General features: G+C 37.6%; 1 protein-coding gene across 5 annotated transcripts in view; it reads left to right on the top strand.

Moving 5' to 3' along the window:
• SPATA17 (spermatogenesis associated 17) overlaps positions 1 to 18239 on the top strand; it is a 241485-nt gene that overhangs the window by 208423 nt on the left and 14823 nt on the right. For all 5 annotated transcript variants that reach the window (XM_043486168.1, XM_043486169.1, XM_043486170.1 and 2 more), the window contains one exon: positions 17278 to 17360. In XM_043486168.1, the coding sequence (XP_043342103.1) occupies positions 17278 to 17358 (81 nt within the window). In that variant the 3' untranslated portion in view covers positions 17359 to 17360. The remainder of the gene's footprint in view (positions 1 to 17277; positions 17361 to 18239) is intronic.

Genomic DNA, 18239 nt, shown 5'->3' with positions numbered 1-18239 from the left:
ATAATTTTAGTTCAAATATAGACATTAAGTATTGTACATAGACTAGTAAATGTGTATGTAATTTTTCCCAAAGCTTGTAAAGGGAGTTGGCATTATAAAATACATTAATTTCCATTGACTACCTCATCTGCATTTTAGTATGCTTTCTTATATAGACTTGCTTATGGCAAGCATTGTTAAAATGCTCAGAAAGGGCAATATGGCAAAAAAATAACATATGAGAAATCATACCTTTAGGTTTTTAGGACAAATGTAGTTAGGTATTGTATATAATTGATCATAATGGGGCATCAATGACTGAGAAGAATGTAGTTGATAAATAATTGTCCAAGTAGAAAGGAAACTTAATTCTAAGAGAAGAGTGAACACTTTGGTGCCCTAATTGTTTTAATTTTATATCAAAGTAAAACATGTACATAGTTTAAGTAAAATAGACATTTATAATGCAATGCCTGGAATGCTCCTGACCCACTCCTCTGATTCTTCATGTCCAGTCCTTCTTTCTAGAGATCACCACTTTCAATTCTTTAATCTTCTAACTAAATAATATGCTATCTTTTGATTTATCAGTTTTAGATGATAGTCACTGATATTCAACTATAGAAGATGAGAATTTGGCTGTTTTATACTATCATCTCCATGTTTTCTTGGAATGTAATTATGTTTTGAGTCAGCAAATTATCAAACTTTACTTTTTTGACTATGGAAAGATTGTTTCCTACTAAACTAAGAAGTATTCTAAGATATTTCCTACTTGTACAACTCTGTTTTTCCTGGCGTTAACCATTGTCTTTCCCCACTTTCTCTTTTCGTCACATCTGTTGTCAGATTTCCCCATCCCTTGTTTTTTTTTTTTTGGAAATAGGTATTTATTTATTTATTTATTTTTGTTTTTGTTTTTTATTAGTTGGAGGCTAATTACTTCACAATATTTCAGTGGATTTTGTCATACATTGATATGAATCAGCCATAGATTTACACGTATTCCCCATCCCGATCCCCCCTCCCACCTCCCTCTCCACCCGATTCCTCTGGGTCTTCCCAGTGCACCAGGTCGGAGCACTTGTCTCATGCATCCCACCTGGGCTGGTGATCTGTTTCACCTTAGATAATATACATACTGTTCTTTCAAAACATCCCACCCTCACCTTCTCCCACAGAGTTCAAAAGTCTGTTCTGTATTTCTGTGTCTCTTTTTCTGTTTTGCATATGGGGTTATCGTTACCATCTTTCTAAATTCCATATGTATGTGTTAGTATGCTGTAATGTTCTTTATCTTTCTGGCTTACTTCACTCTGTATAAGGGGCTCCAGTTTCATCCATCTCATTAGGACTGGTTCAAATGAATTCTTTTTAATGGCTGAGTAATATTCCATGGTGTATATGTACCACAGCTTCCTTATCCATTCATCTGCTGATGGGCATCTAGGTTGCTTCCATGTCCTGGCTATTATAAAGAGTGCTGCGATGAACATTGGGGTGCACGTGTCTCTTTCAGATCTGGTTTCCTCAGTGTGTATGCCCAGAGTGGGATTGCTGGGTCATATGGCAGTTCTATTTCCAGTTTTTTAAGAAATCTCCACACTGTTCTCCATAGGGCTGTACTAGTTTGCATTCCCACCAACAGTGTAAGAGGGTTCCCTTTTCTCCACACCCTCTCCAGCATTTATTGCTTGTAGACTTTTGGATAGCAGCCATCCTGACTGGTGTGTAATGGTACCTCATTGTGGTTTTGATTTGCATTTCTCTAATAATGAGTGGTGTTGAGCATCTTTTCATGTGTTTGTTAGCCATCTGTATGTCTTCTTTGGAGAAATGTCTGTTTAGTTCTTTGGCCCATTTTTGATTGGGTCATTTATTTTTCTGGAATTGAGCTGCAGGAGTTGCTTGTATATTTTGAGATTAATCCTTTGTCTGTTTCTTCATTTGCTATTATTTTCTCCCATTCTGAAGGCTGTCTTTTCACCTTGCTTATAGTTTCCTTTGTTGTGCAAAAGCTTTTAAGTTTCATTAGGTCCCATTTGTTTATTTTTGCTTTTATTTCCAATATTCTGGGAGGTGGGTCATAGAGGATCTTGCTGTGATTTATGTCGGAGAGTGTTTTGCCTATGTTCTCCTCTAGGAGTTTTATAGTTTCTGGTCTTACATTTAGATCTTTAATCCATTTTGAGTTTATTTTTGTGTATGGTGTTAGAAAGTGTTCTAGTTTCATTCTTTTACAAGTGGTTGACCAGTTTTCCCAGCACCACTTGTTAAAGAGGTTGTCTTTTTTCCATTGTATATCCTTGCCTCCTTTGTCAAAGATAAGGTGTCCATAGGTTCGTGGATTTATCTCTGGGCTTTCTATTCTGTTCCATTGATCTATATTTCTGTCTTTGTGCCAGTACCATACTGTCTTGATGACTGTGGCTTTGTAGTAGAGTCTGAAGTCAGGCAGGTTGATTCCTCCAGTTTCATTCTTCTTTCTCAAGATTACTTTGGCTATTCGAGGTTTTTTGTATTTCCATACAAATTGTGAAATTCTTTGGTCTAGTTCTGTGAAAAATACCGTTGGTAGCTTGATAGGGATTGCATTGAATCTATAGATTGCTTTGGGTAGAATAGCCATTTTGACAATATTGATTCTTCCAATCCATGAACACGGTATGTTTCTCCATCTGTTTGTGTCCTCTTTGATTTCTTTCATCAGTGTTTTATAGTTTTCTATGTATAGGTCTTTTGTTTCTTTAGGTAGATATACTCCTAAGTATTTTATTCTTTTTGTTGCAATGGTGAATGGTATTGTTTCCTTAATTTCTCTTTCTGTTTTTTCATTGTTAGTGTATAGGAATGCAAGGGATTTCTGTGTGTTAATTTTATATCCTGCAACTTTACTATATTCATTGATTAGCTCTAGTAATTTTCTGGTAGAGTCTTTTTCCCCATCCCTTGTAACAGCCTCTCAGTATAATTTTTATTTCTGAAAAGTCAATCTCACACGTAATTGATATTGATTAGATATAGAATTTTTAAGTTGAAAGGTGTCTTTAAGCCATTGCCATCTGTCTTTCTGCTTTGGGGAATTTTTCCTGCATTCTTTTCCAATTCTTTTCTCTTTGTTTTCTCAGATTCTTTTTACTGTAGCTCCTGTAGTTAGAGATCAAATTCTCTACCTTTACCCTCAACTTTTTAAAAAAAATCTTGTATCTCCCATTTTCATTTTATTGTCCTTTTGTTTTACTTTCTGGGAGAGTTCCTTGGTGTTAAATTCAAATTTTTTTCTATCAACTTGTTTTTTCTGCTTTCACATTATTAATTCACTAATCTTTTTAATTAAAAACCCCAGCATCCTATACTTGCTTCATGGATGTAATATCCTTTCTGATTAATGTCTTTTAGAATGTATGTTTTAGATTTTAACAATATTTGGTTCTTCTTCTTCCATTGTCTGAAGCTCATCTAAATTGTTTAGTTGTTGTTGATCTTTCTGTCTTTTATGTTGGAGGCTTTTCTCAAAGAACTTTTGATCTTTGGCTGTTCATTCATTTAAAATGAGGCACTGAGTTAGCTTTCAGTGTAGAGGTGACCATCTGTGGAGGAGCCAATACTTATGGCCATGTAGTTTTCCCAATAACAGTTCTCTAATCCCTGCCAAAAGTACTTGGGAGTTGGGAGCTAGGAACAGGCTAGGGAGTAGAAGGGTGTTCTCACCATTCAGTATGAAAACTTCTGCTTACATCTCAGTATTGTGCCTAACCCTTGTCCTCTATGATGCCTGAATGCTTCACTTTTTGTTTTTCAATGTTGTTCCTCAGATAACAAACCATCTGAACTCAGGGGGAGAAAGGGAAGGAGGTTCCTTAGGGGGAACTTGGGGAGAGAGACTGAGTTAAACCGTGTCCAGATTCTTGGCCCACAGAAACCGAGAGATAATATATGTGTGTTGATTTTAGCCTCTAAACTTGTGGTCATTTCAAGAAATGAAATGACCACACATGAATGAATGAAATTTTAACACATCAGGAAATGATTGATACACTATTAAATAAATATTTGTTGAAAAAAAATTTAATAACAGTTAAGTGTTCTATATGGAGACTTTCAGCCAAGCCTGTGCTTCACCTTTGCCTTCTGAGATGTCTGATGATTTCAGTGCCTGAATGTTCCAGGTTTAGGAAGGAAGAATAGGATGGCATTGCAAGGATATCCCCCTCTCGAGACAGAAAGTGTGTCTGCTTTCTATTCCTTTTAGGTCTGATACCACCCTTCACGGGGCTTCCCTGGTGGCTCAGATGGTAAAGAATCTGCCTGCAATGCAGAAGACTGGGTTTGATCCCTGGGTTGGGAAGATCCCCTGGAGATGGGAACGGCTACCCAGTTCAGTGTTCTTGCCTGGAGAATCCCATGAACAGAGGGCTACAGTCCATGGAATTGCAGAGTCAGACACAACTGAGTGACTGACCCTTCACTTTCACTACCCTCTATCTGTTTCTCAACATAAGTTACAATTGGAGGTCTTTGTTGTCTCCTGATTTCATGAAAGATGTAGTTCTGTAGATTTGTATAGTTCTCCATGTTTGGGAGTACCATTTCTGAGAACGTAAAATAAGGCAAGAAATTCAGTACTCTGCCATTTTAAAACTAGAAGTTGTCTGAATAATTTCAAATGATACAGGTTACACAAATTTTATGGCAAGGCTTTTGAAGTAATAGTGTTACTTCCCGAAACATAAGACCCAGAACATTTTATTCATACTGATAGATTTTCACTTTCAAGTATTTTTGGATGTGATAGATGGAGGATATAAACACAGACAGCCTGGGTCCTACCCCCAGGAACCTTATCATCTAGTGGGGAGATGAAATGTGGAGTGAAATTACAGTCACAAAACAGAGAATATAAGAGGGTTGTGAGAAAGATGTGATTATGCACCAAAAACTTTCAGTGCCTGGCGGATGTAATTTGCATCTTAAGAGGCAAGGATTTCCAGGAGGAGGTAGCATTTTTATATGAGGCTTAATGTTTGGGTAGGATTTGCACCTAGTAAGAGCTTAATAAATATTTCTGAATATAATTGATACTGTTCAGCTTCGGTGGTTTGACATTTTTCTTTCCACTTCTGTTGATGGTAAATACCCTTTACTTCAATATGGTGTATCAGCAGCAATCAGTTTCATTTATTCTCATCTTAGATTTCTTGAGAGGAATTCACAAAAACATTTCTATAAAGAAAATTCACCATTCAATGACAGTTATTGATATATCCTATAATTACAAAAAAAAAAAAAACTTCCTGTGAGAATTCCACCATATTAATGATGCATGTATATTATTAAGAATTACAAATATTGAGTAATAAAGTGTCAAGTTCACTTGTTTCCTGATGTTATTTTGGGGCTGGTAGATTAGCAATTTTTCAAGAACATAAGAAGTAATTAGAAATCTTTCATAATTTCTTTCAGAAACAGCTTTTGGTTTTAATTCTTTCATTTAAAAAATCTTGTAAGAAAAAAAAACTGTGTCAGAACTCTTGACATTTTTATAGCTTGACAAAAATTAAGTATAATTAAAATGAAATATTTGGTGCATAAATTAAACTGCAATTAATATGTTTTCTGCCACTGCTTGAAGGATAAGATGAAAATGGTGTTGTTAGCAGACTGCCTGCTGTGAGACTAATTTCTTGATTTTTCTACCCCACATTATCACACACTTTCTCACAGTAAAAGAATAAACCAACAAGTAGAAAACACTGTTTGATGAAAATGGTGTACAGGAGATAAACTGGCTTTTATGAAGGCAAGGCAATATTACTTTTTTATTTTAAGATCTGATTACTAGCTGATTTCAAGGCTACAATTTGTATTTTCAAAGTCATTAAAATAAGTAGAAAATTACCCTTCATGTTAGCTAGCTACTCCATTTAAATTGTATTGTTTCAGGATGTTTGCTTTTTCAGGAGGTAATTAGAAAATGAACAACACAAGTGATGCAGAGTCCTCTCCCTCCAAATAACTAAGAAATAATAATAAATTTCATCACAAAAATTCAAGAAAAGTGGAGGAAAAAATGTTTTCTCTTTGTACTCCTCTTGGAGGAGGATCACAGGTGCCCACAATTACAGAAGAAAAAAAAAACAAACACTGGACCTTGACTAAAGTCAGTTATTGCTATCTTAAAAAAATTTTCCAGCTGCCACTTCCCCAGGCAATGAATCAAGAATTATTTCTATGTGAATTTTTCCTAGCTAATTACTTTTTTGACACAAGACACCATTTGTGAAATCAATGAGAGAAATAGGTAATCATTATTAATAGTCTTATTTCTCCAAATGTCTCTCGGACAGTGCTTCTCAAGGGGTATAAATGCATGAGTGGAAATGAGAAGTTATCGACGAGGTCCCATTCACTGGCTGATCCTTGGAGCTGGGGCGGCGTCCATTCACGCTGTGACCAGCACTGGGATGTGGCAGTGTCTGTTGAAGTGAATTAGTGGAGCTCTGTTCATATACAACCAGTTCATGGTGCCTGATTGCCCCAGGGCCAAAGTCTATTTATCCATCATTCAGTCATTCTTTTAGTCAAGTAACACTTTTCAAGTCCTTATTTTGTACCAGCTAAACCCTCGGAGTGGCTTCCACGGTGACTTGGTGGTAAAGAATCCGCCTGCAATGCAGGAGATGTGGGTTGGATCCCTGGGTTGGAAGATCCCCTGGAGGAGGGAATGGCAACCCACTCCAGTATTTGGCCTGGAGGATCCCATGGAGAAGAGCCTGGCAGGCTACAGTCCATGGGGTTGCAAAAGAGTCAGATAGGACATAGTGACCAAAAAAACCCCAAAACTTTGGAGTAGAACTGTGAACGCAATGTGTCCTGTCTTTTAGAAATCATTTCCACTGTTGAGAATTTTCTTTGATGATCTAGTTACTTAGAGACAAGCACTCAGTTCCTTTCCTACAAAAACTCTTAGAATTTAGAAAGTGAAAGTCGCTCAGTTGTGTCTGACTCTTTGCGATCCCAAGTGTGTGGAATTCTCCAGGCCAGAATACTGGAGTGGGTAGCCCATTCCCTTCTCCAGGGGATCTTTCCAACCCAGGGATCAAACCCAGGTCTCTCACATTGCAGGCGGATTCTTTACCAGTTGAGCCACAAGAGAAGCCCTTAGTATTTAGGCATGTCACAATTCTGGCTTCAGTTGTATTCCCCACTTAAGTGGTCCTTTTTAAGCCATTGTGATGTCATCTTGGAACGTTCTGGCAGCATATTCTCCAGCACACTAACTGGGTGCAAGCCTAAACATTCCCTTTAGAGCCAGTCCCATATAGCATTCCTTCTATTTAAAGTAGAAGCATTCCTTTAGGTTCCTTCTACTTCAGATCCCCTGGAGAAGGGAGTGGCTACCCACTCTACTGTACTTGCCTCAAGAATTCCGTGGACGGAGGAGCCTGGCAAGCTATAGTCCATGCAGTTGCAAAGACTACTTGCACTTCACTACTTAAAATGGGCTACCTTTGTGTTTGAAAGTTATGTTACTGGAACCTCCTACCCTGACATCATTTCATTAGCTCCGTTATTAAAACAACTCACAGGCTACAGATGATTCTAACTACAACATTGTCTTCAGTTGGGTGTTTCATTTCAGTGACTTTTATTTAGATGACGTTCTTATTGTTTCTAGTTGAAATTAAATAGTTAGGGCCACATTTTATCTGTACATCCATATTTCTGCATCTAGGCCTATTACTTCTTATATATCTTTATGTCTTATATCTCTTTTACTATGGCTGTGATCCATATACACCATAACCCAATGGAAAAGTCGAGCAAGAAATCCTATTAATTGGCCCTCCAGTTTACATATTGGCCTGCCATTTCCCACTTCTGCATTTATGATCAAGACTCTAAAGGTGGGAAAGGAGCATGAACTAAATAAGAACAAGATAAAACTGTTAAGGAAAATAAACATACATAAAAATGGAAAAAGAATTAAAAGTAACTCAAATATAAAACTTTAGAATTTAGATGTACTTACTTATAAATAAGAATATGTACACTGAAGCCAAAGATAAATGACCTTTGAATAAGCGACTGTTTAGGGTTATTTTTCCACAACTACTTTTTATAAAAGTTAAAGGGTTTTTGAGAGTTTCTTATCTGAAAATAGCTAACACCGAGTACTTTCTATATACCAGACACTGTTTTAGTTGCTTTGTAAATATGAACTCATGTAATCCTAATGGAGAAGGAAATGGCAACCTACTCCAGTATTCTTGCCTGGAGAATTTCATGGACAGAGGAGCCTAGCGGGCTACAGTTGATGGGGTCGCAAAGAGTCAGACAGGACTGAGGGATCTTTAAACCTACCTATGCACTCTTGTAATCGTAGTAACAACCCTGTGAGTGGGCTGTCATTATTTTTATGTCATTTCATCTCTGTCTTTCAAACGAGGAAACAAGCACCCTGGCAGCTTGGCTCCAAAGCGACCCTGCCTCAGAACAGAACTCCTAAAGTTCTCAAAGAACCCTTGCAAATACCCTCGGTGAGACTCAGCATGACGTAACAGACAGATGAACTTGGTTTCCTTTCTAGGTTCAGACTGATGTTGCATCCTCAACTCATCTAAACGCTGTTTGGAAACATATACAAATGATTTAATTGGATGAATACTTAATAAATCCTAAATCTAGGGAGCTGAAAAGAACACAATAATAGAGACTACTTTGGGATGTCTTCCTGAAAACTCATAGTGAACAGAAATAAAAGAATAACTCTTACAACTCTTAGCCATTGCACGTATGTTCTTTGTCAAAACAGTGGAGATGTTCGGGCCATCACAGAATTCTCTGCGTGTCATGAGAGCAAGGTCTGATCATGCAGGAATAATTCTGGGTGATCTTTCAACCTGCCAATTAACTCTTGCTTATAGACTATGGAAAATCCCAAGTACTACCCAGACTTAACTGTGGTCTCTTTCAGGAAATATTTTCCTGTATTTGATAGTCAGTTTCTCCTTTTTTCTGTGTCTCTGTGTGTGTGTGTGTTTAGCTCTAAGGAAAATCTTTGCAATGCGAGTATATAAAAAGAATGTTTTAAGCTGACCAATGTGTGCATAACCTTTGGTTTCCATCCTTCCCTTTTCATCGTGGAGGTTTTTTCTACTCTAGTGTATCAGCTCTGCCCTGCTTACCAACATTGAAGCTGGTAGTGAGTATCTGATGAAAAGCTTTAAATAACTAGATAAACAGCACAGCTGCCAACCTAAAGTAATCTTACACTTTGAGGGTGAGTGGCCCAGGAAATTTGCTCTTTGTCATTTTGACTTGGGTTTGAAAATGGACCTGGGCTGCATTCCAGCTCAAAGAGCCGTTCACTTCCAAAGAGTCCTAAATTGTCCCAAGGAGCTCATTTTGGCAGTGGATTATTTGTGTTTGGCTGGGCATCCTAATGGCAAAAGCTGTCTGCTCTGGCAAGCAAGGGCTGTGGCAGGATTTAGAATTACATCCCCAGTGTTTTTCCTTGATGAGGTTATTTTTCAGAAAAGCCGTCCCTCACCCCTCATTTCAAAAGTGACAATGCGCAAGTGTTGTGCTGGTGGTTTCTTGAACTAATAAATAGTTTCCCAGGGCAGGGTGGTCTGTTTTATATGTTTGAGGCATATTATAAACTAATGAGGACCAGCACCCGATTTTTTCTGAAACCAAAGCTGGTTGGATGGCATCACCGACTCAATGGACATGAGTTTGAGCAAACTCTGGGAGATAGTGAAGGACGGGGAAACCTGGTGTGCTGCAGTCCATGGGGTCACAAAGAGTTGAACATGACTTAGCGACTGAACAAAGCTGTCTTAATGGCGAATCCACCTCTTTGTATATCAGAGGTAACAGTCCGTTGGTTCAATAGGGCCAGGTAAGAAAGTGGGCTTGCCTTGTTGCTCAGCTGGTAGAGCATCCGCCTGCAGTGCAGGAGACCTGGGTTTGATCCCTGAGTTGGGAAGATCCCCTGGAGAAGGGAAAGGCTACCCACTCCAGTATTCTGGCCTGGAGAATTCCATGGGCTGTATAGTCCATGGGGTCGCAAAGAGTCAGACAGGACTGAGCGACTTTCACTTTCACAAGAAAGTGGGGTTTCAAATAAAATAAGAACGACAAAGAATTTGTGAAAGGTTTTCTATTGTGGGATGTAGAGGCCAGGTACTTGAAGAGTCAGTCCTTGTTTATCTACACAACTCTCAATTCCTATTGTCTGACGCTCCCACTTCCCTGTGAGGGATCCTGGGAAGACACAACCGAGATTTGGTGACCATTGTTGTTGTTTAGTTGTGAAGTCACGTCCGACTCTTTGCAGCCCCGTGGACTGTAGCCTGCCAGGCTCCTCTGTCCATGGGATTTCCCAGGCGAGAATACTGGAGTGGGTTGCCATTTCCTTCTCCGGGGGATCTTCCAGATTCAGGGATTGAACCCAGGTCCCCTACATTGCAGGCAGATTCTTTACCCCTGAGCCGCCAGGGAAGCCCTTTGGTTTACCGTTAGTTGGAAGCTATGTAGCAGGGTGCTGATACACTGTAGATGTTCAAATGTTAGTGCAACATGCAGCTTTAAGTATAGAGAATTCATTATTGCCTCACTCATTATGTTAGAGGAACCCAGAACCAAGTACACAAAAATGTCCAAAGGAATGAGGGGAGAAAATATTACAACTTCTATTTATCTTTATTTCATTTGTATGTCTATTTCACATTATATTTACTAATCAAAGTGTTACACATATATAATTTCAAACAGATAACCAAAATATATTGAGGATGCTTAAAATATGTTTACTGATGGAAGATATCAAAATCCTTTCAGTCCTCTTTCACTGCATTATTGTACCATTATCAGTCTCTCATATGTGTAAATGGAGTTTATTTAACTTTTAAAAGCACATGGTGGATAGAATATGAGTAGATTTATGAATGAAAGACATTGAATGAAAGACAGAAGAAGAAACTAATGGTAAGTGCCAGGTGTTTTATCCTATTTAATCCTCATACCAATCCTGCAAGATATCTCTATTTTATAGATGATGAAACAGAATGAATTAACAAGTGCTTCTCGTGCTTCTGTATTCTGAAAGGAATTATAAAGAATTGGTATTGTCTCTTCTTTGTTTGGTATCAGTCACCAGTGAAATCATCTGGGCCTGCTTTGGAAAGTTTTTAATTACTTATTCATTTTTTAAAAATAGATACAGACCTTTTCAGAGTATTTCTCCTTGTTTGAGTTTTGGTAGACTGTAACTTCCTTGACTGGCCCATTTCACCTAAGTTATCAAATTTATGAACAGAGTTGTTCATAAAATTCCTTTCTTATCCTTTTAATGTCGTGGAATCAGTAGTGATGGTTCAGCTTTCGTTTCTAATATTTCTAAGTCATATCTTCTTTCTTTTTTCTTAACCTGACTAGGTGCTTGTCAGTTGTTGAAAGAACTGACTTTTGTTTTGCTGATTTTTTTTGTTGATTTCCTGTTTTCAAATTCGACTCTGATTTTATTTTCTTTGGCTTACTTTGGATTTAATCTACACTTTTTCTAGTTTCCTAGAAACTAGTTTCTAGTTTCTAAGTGGAAGCTTAGATTAATGACTCTAGATCTTTCATCTTTTCTACTATATGACTTCATTGTTATAAATTTCCCTCTAGACACTGCTTTGGCTGCATCCCACAAATTTTGACAAGTCGTATTTTAGTTTTAACTCAAAATATTTTTTCTTGACATTTTTTTTCTTTGACTATATACTATTTAGTAGTGTGTTATTTAATCTCCAAAGATACTCAGAAAGTTTACACTGTCTTTTTATTATTAATTTTCAGTTTAATTTCATCATGGTCTAAAAGCATACTTCGTATGATGTCTACTGTTTTGAAATTGTTGACGTATGATTTACGGCTCAGAATGTGGTCTGTCTCGGTGAATATTCCATGAGAGCTTGAGAAAAGTGTGTGGTTGTTGTTGGATAAAGAAGGCTATAAATGCAAATTACATCCAGTCGAGTGACAGTGCTGTTCGGTTCGATTGTATCCTTACTGACATTCTGCCTGCTGGACCTGTTAGTTATTTATAAAGGAGTATTGAAGACTACAATGACAGTAGTGAATTTGCCTATTTTTTCTTGCAGTTCTATTAGTTTTTACTTCATATATTTTGATGCTCTGTTGTTAGGTACATACTCATTAAGGACAGTTATGTCTTCTTCCAGAGTTGACCCCTTTATCATGTAATGCTTGTCTTTATTCCAGATAATTCTCCTTGTTGTAAAGTCTGTTTTGTCTGAAATTAATGGGTCTACTTCAACTTTCTTTTGATTAATGTTAGTTGGTGTATCTTTCTCCATCTCTTCACTTTTAATCTGATTTTTTTTTTTTAATTTAAAGTAGGTTTCATATGGGCTTCCCTGGTGGCTCAGATGGAAATGGCAACCCACTCCAGGATTCTTGCCTGAAAAATCCCACGGACAGAAGAGCCTGGTGGGCTACAGTCCAAAGGGTCACAAAGTGTCAGACACGACTGAGTGACTGAGCACACACACAGGCTTCATGTGGCCGCCGTATAGTTGGGTCTTGTTCTGTATCCACAGTCTGTGCCTTTTATTAGTCTATTTAAATATACTGTTTATTAGTATATTTAAAATCACACTTAAAGTGGTTATTAATATAATTGGATTAATATCTATGCATTTTTATCTGTTTTCCATTCATTACCTTGTTCTTTGTCAGTTTTTTGTTTTGGTTTTGCCTTCCACTCTTTCTGGTTTTGCTAGTTTTAATTTAGCATTTATGTGATTTCATTTTTTTCTCCTCTTAGCACATCATTTCTACTTCTTTAAAAAAATTTTTTTAGTGGTTACTCTAGAGTTTGGAATATACATTTATGACTAATCCAAGTCCACTTTCAAATAATGCTATATTATTTCATGGACAGTTCAACTACCTTATAACAGATTATTCCCAGCTCCTCCCTCCCATTCCTTATAATATTGTTGTCATTTATTTATCATATCCATAAGCTATAATCACTGATCATATTGTTGTTGTTATTATTTTGAACAAGACTGTTATTTATAAGGTTAATTAAGATCTTTCCCTTCATTTATTTTTTCTCCAATGTTCCTCATTTCATGTAGAAATAAATTTCTAATGGATATCAGACAGTAAAAGACAAATACTATATGGTATCATTTATATGCATAAACTAAAAATAATACAAAAAAGAAGACTTATATATGCAAAATAATGCAAAACAAAAACAAACTTACAGATATAGAAAATAATTACTGGTTGCCAAAGGGGAGAAGGAAGGAGAGAGGGGAAAAATTAGAGGTATAGAACTAAGAGATACTAAATACTATTACAAAACAGACAAGCAACAGGATATATTATATAGCACAGGGAATTATAGTCAGTATCTTATAACTTTTAATGGAGTATAACCTGTATAAATACTGAATCACTATGCTATATACCTAAAACTGATGGAATATTATAAATCAATTATATTTCATTTTTTTAAAAGAGGAAAAAATTAGAAATAAAACTTTTAAATATCAAAAAATTGTTTATTATAATAAAATGAAAACCATAGTTGCGGCTTCCCTGGTGGCTGAGTGATAAAGAGTCCACCCGCCAATGAAGGCAACACGGGTTCGATCCTTGGTCCTGGAAGATCCCACATGCCACAGAGCGACTAAGCCTGTGAACCACAACTATTGAACCTGAGCTCTAGAGCCCTGGAACTGCGGCTACTGAAGCCCACACGCCCTAGAGCCTGTGCTCCACAAGAGAAGCTACCGCAATGTGAAGCCCAATCACGGCAACTCGAGAGTAGCCCCCACTCTCCGAAACCAGACAAAATCCCGTGCAGCAATGAAGACCCAGCACAGCCAAAACTAAATATATAAATACAGTTATAAAAATACATATTAAAAACATAGCTAAAATTATCAAAATTTAAACTAAGATCATTTGCACAAAACCTTTTCATTTACTGTCTTGAAACCTAGATTATTATTGCACATATATATTTATAAAACAAGCTATTCATTGTCCTCATCTTCAGGGTTCATCATTGCCCACAGTAAAAAATCACAGTAATGCTTCACACATGTGCCTACCTTCAGACATTCAAGTTTAAAAGTAACATGAATTACTTACTTATCTCAAAATATACCCTCTCGGTCATGTGCAACTCTTGCAAATGCTACGTCGATTATTGAGTGCCCCTAGAATCAGAGTATCAAAAAGAAAGCCAGAATATGGATTTCAACACCCCAAGAAAATAATACTTCATTATATAAAGTTCTGTTGCGTTCATGCTATCCAAAAGGAAGGATTTTGCTTAAATTAATGAATTGGTCTTTTACTTAAGCATGTTTGTCACGCAGACTTTTTTCATGCTCTAAAGCAGTGTCTGTTACAACCTCTTGTCCTTCATGTCGCCTGGGCTTAGCTTTTGTTCCATAAACATGAAGCAACAGATGTGGGGCTTTTCCCTGGGGCCTGAATAGCGTTATTCATAGAAGCCAATACTTGGAGTTGGGGCTCTATTGTACCAGAGGGGAGAGCCAGATCACTAGTGACAAAGGTTCCCGCATAGTCTTCAATCCATTTATTTTCTGTGTGTTTGTAACACAGGAACCCTCTAAAGACATCGACCCTGGGCAGAGGTCCTTCCTTCTGAGGTTTTCTTAAATAAAATTATTCCCAATCATTTCCATTGAGGATAAACATCCTTTGCAAAGGAGAAAATGCTTTTATATGGTCTGACCACTTACTTACAAAATCCACTGTCGATTTAGTGTTTTACCTCTCTGATGACTGCCCGTTTAACGTACTTGAAAAGCATTCATTTCTGTTCTCAATCAAATGCTGCTTCTCTGGTTACTCAACGAAAAATGATTTGTCCCCTCTTCCTTCTGCACTTCTTCAGCATTTGTGTGAATCAGTTCTGTGATCCTTACCACAGGTGTCCCTCTGTTTTAAGTATTTGGATGTTCCCTTTCCATTCATTCAGTGAGCAAATACTCTTTTGCACAAAACAAGGCACATACCCACATGAAGCTTATAATCTCATGCAGGACACAACATAAGCACATACTATCACAGAGTAGTAAAGCTATGAAGAAAATAGAGCCATTTAAAATGATAGAGAGTTCCAGGGGTATTATTTTATGTGCAGGTAGTCACAAAAGTTCTCTTTGAAACAGGTATGTGATGAAGGGGAGGAATGAATCATGGGGATGCAGAGATAAAGCCATTGAGGTGGAGGCATCTCCAAGTATAAAGACTGAGAAGTAATGTGTTCAGTAAACAAAGGTTTTGCTAGAGACAATTCATTGAGGGGAAATGCAGAAGAAAACTTGTGTCACCAGAGGAAATAAACCCACCATTGTCAAGGTCAAGGTAAAACAAGTAGACTGTGAGCTCTATGCAGACAGAGGCCCATGCCATTGTGTTGCTCAGAGCTTCTCCAGGCTGTCATCTACAACTCTCAAAAACTATGTATTTGACTCACAGGCTTAGAGAATGAACTTACGGTTACTGGAAGGCATAGTTAGGGAGTTTGGTATCGACATGTACACACTGCTATATTAAAATGGATAATGAACAAGATCCTCCTGTATAGCACAGGGGACTCTGCTCCTTGTTATGTGGAAGGCTGAATGAGAGGGAAATTTGATGGAGAATGGATACATGTATATGTATGGCTGAGTCACTTTGCTATTCATGTGAAACTATCACAACATTGTTATTTGGCTGTTGTTGTTTAGTCACTAAATCATGTCCAGCTCTTTGGGACCCCATGGACTGCAGCATGCCAGGCTTCCCTGTCCTTCAGTATCTCCCCGAATATATTCAAACTTATATCCATTGAGTCAGTAATGCTGTCCAACCATCTCATCCTCTGTCACTCCCTTCTCCTCCTGCCCTCAATCTTTCCCAGCATTAGGATCTTTTCCAATAAGTCAGCTCTTTACATCAGCTAGCCAAAGTATTGGAGCTTCAGCTTCAGCATCAGTCCTTCCAATGAATATTCAGGGTTGATTTCCTTTAGGATTGACTGGTTTAATCTCCTTGCAGTCCAAGGGACTCTCAAGAGTCTTCTGCACAATTGGAAAGCATCTGTTCTTCAGTGCTCAGTCTTATTTATGGTCCAGCTCTCACATCCATGGGCTTCCCTGGTGGCTCAGATGGTAAAGAATCTGACTGCAATGCAGAAGACTGGGTTTGATCCCTGGGTTGGAAAGATCTCCTGGAGAAGGGAATGGCTACCCACTCCAGTATTCTTGCCTGGAGAATTCCATGGACAGAGGAGCCTGACGGGCTACAGCCCTTGGGGTCACAAAGAATCAGACACAACTGAGTGACTAATATTTTCACTTTTTTTCTCACATCTGTACATGAGTACTAGAAAAACCATAGCTTTGACTATATGGACCTTTGTTGGCAAAGTGATAACTCTGCTTTTTAATGCACTCTCTAGGCTTGTCATAGCTTTCCTTCCAAGGAGCTAGCCTCTTTTAATTGCATGGCTGCAGTTACCATCTGCAGTGATTTTGGAGCCCAGGAAAATAAAATCTGTCCCTGTTTCCACTTTTTCTCCTTCTATGTGCCATGAGGTGATGGCACTGGATGCCATGGTCTTAGTTTTATGACTGTTGAGTTTTAAGCCAGCTTTTTCACTCTTCTCTTTCACCTTCATCAAGGGGCTCTTTAGTTCCTCTTTGCTTCCTGCCATTATAGTGGTATCATCTGCATATCTAAGGTTGTTGATATTTCTCCTGGCAGTCTGGATTCCAGCTTGTGATACTTCCAGCCCGGCATTTCACCTGATGTACTCTGCATGTAAGTTAAATAGGGTGACAATATACAGCCTTGTCATGCTTCTTTCCCAGTTTTGAACCAGTCAGTTGTTCAGTGTCCAGTTCTAACTGTTGCTTCTTGACCTGCACACAGGTTTCTCAGGAGACAGGTAAGGGGGTCTGGTATTCCCATCTTGTTAGGAACTTTCCATAGTTTGTTGTGATCCATACAGTCTTAAAAACTTAAAAAAGAAAAAAAAACTATGTGCTTAAGAAAGCTTCATGTATCTGGCTTTCAACTAATAAAAATTAACTGCTAATTTTTTTTTTTTGAGGATGTGATGGGAAGTTTGCTGTGCAGTTAGATGATATCTACCTAGCAATTTAATATAACATAAATTATAACAAAATACCATAAATCAGTTAAGACCTGTTTGGTAATTGTTGATGTTTTTCCTCCTAGGATTTCCAAACTGTATTGCCGTCATTTGATCTCTTCTCAAAGTATGGCAAAATGTATTCAAAAGCCGGACAAATTGTATAAAGGTATGCATTTTTGCTAAAAGGTACTTCAAAAACGACTATAGTAAATAATATAAAAAATCAAATGAGATTGACTTAACTATGAAGCATTTAAAAAACCACACTACTGTAATTTATGAAATACAGCTCCATATATTTCTTTCATTCTAGTCTAATGGTTTTCAACATTTGAAAATCGTGGATTTTTTATTTCAAATCTCTTCAAAATAAACTCAAAGTAGAACTAACACCTGAAATACCTTCCTCTTTAAATTAATTAAAACAGTAGATAAATAGTTTTACATAGCAAGAAAGTGTTGATGGTATCCACAACCTAAAATATTTCTCATTACTGTATGGATACAGTATTGTTTAAAATACTGTATTCAATATGTGTTATTTAAATTGAGAGGTACCTTTAGGGAATTACAAATAAATAGCATCTTGGGTCTCTGATGAGCAAAGTTTGCAGGCTGGAGAACAGAGATTGCCACATAAAATTCAAGATCACAAAATAAACTCTCAATGAATACTGCATTTAATTACTAAGGTGTTTTAGAGTAGAGAAGTGATTACAATCAAAGGAAGCCTAATCAGAGGTATTCTGACATTTTCAGCCAAAGTTAAAGGAGATATTGGATGAAGACAGAATAGAGCGCTACAGTTGAAGGAAAAGAGACAGGAATGTGCAGTCAGGCTAGTTAATTCCCCAGGGTCCTCCCACACCAGGAACAGCTGGGGAAAGCTGTGGTCTGTTGGAGAGAACACAAAGTAGATACAAGCAACTATGTTCTTCAGATTTAGTTAGTGTTGCCTCTCTCCCGTTTATAACTGGATGCCTCAACTGGAAGTCAGTAATTAAATGCAGAGAGCAATAACCACTCTGTAACTCCTCCAAAGGAA

The sequence above is a fragment of the Cervus canadensis genome, chromosome 13, assembly GCF_019320065.1.
Source record: "Cervus canadensis isolate Bull #8, Minnesota chromosome 13, ASM1932006v1, whole genome shotgun sequence".
NCBI lineage: Eukaryota > Metazoa > Chordata > Mammalia > Artiodactyla > Cervidae > Cervus > Cervus canadensis.
The sequence above is the reverse complement of the archived record's forward strand: the minus strand, read 5'-3'. Positions and strand labels throughout refer to the sequence as shown.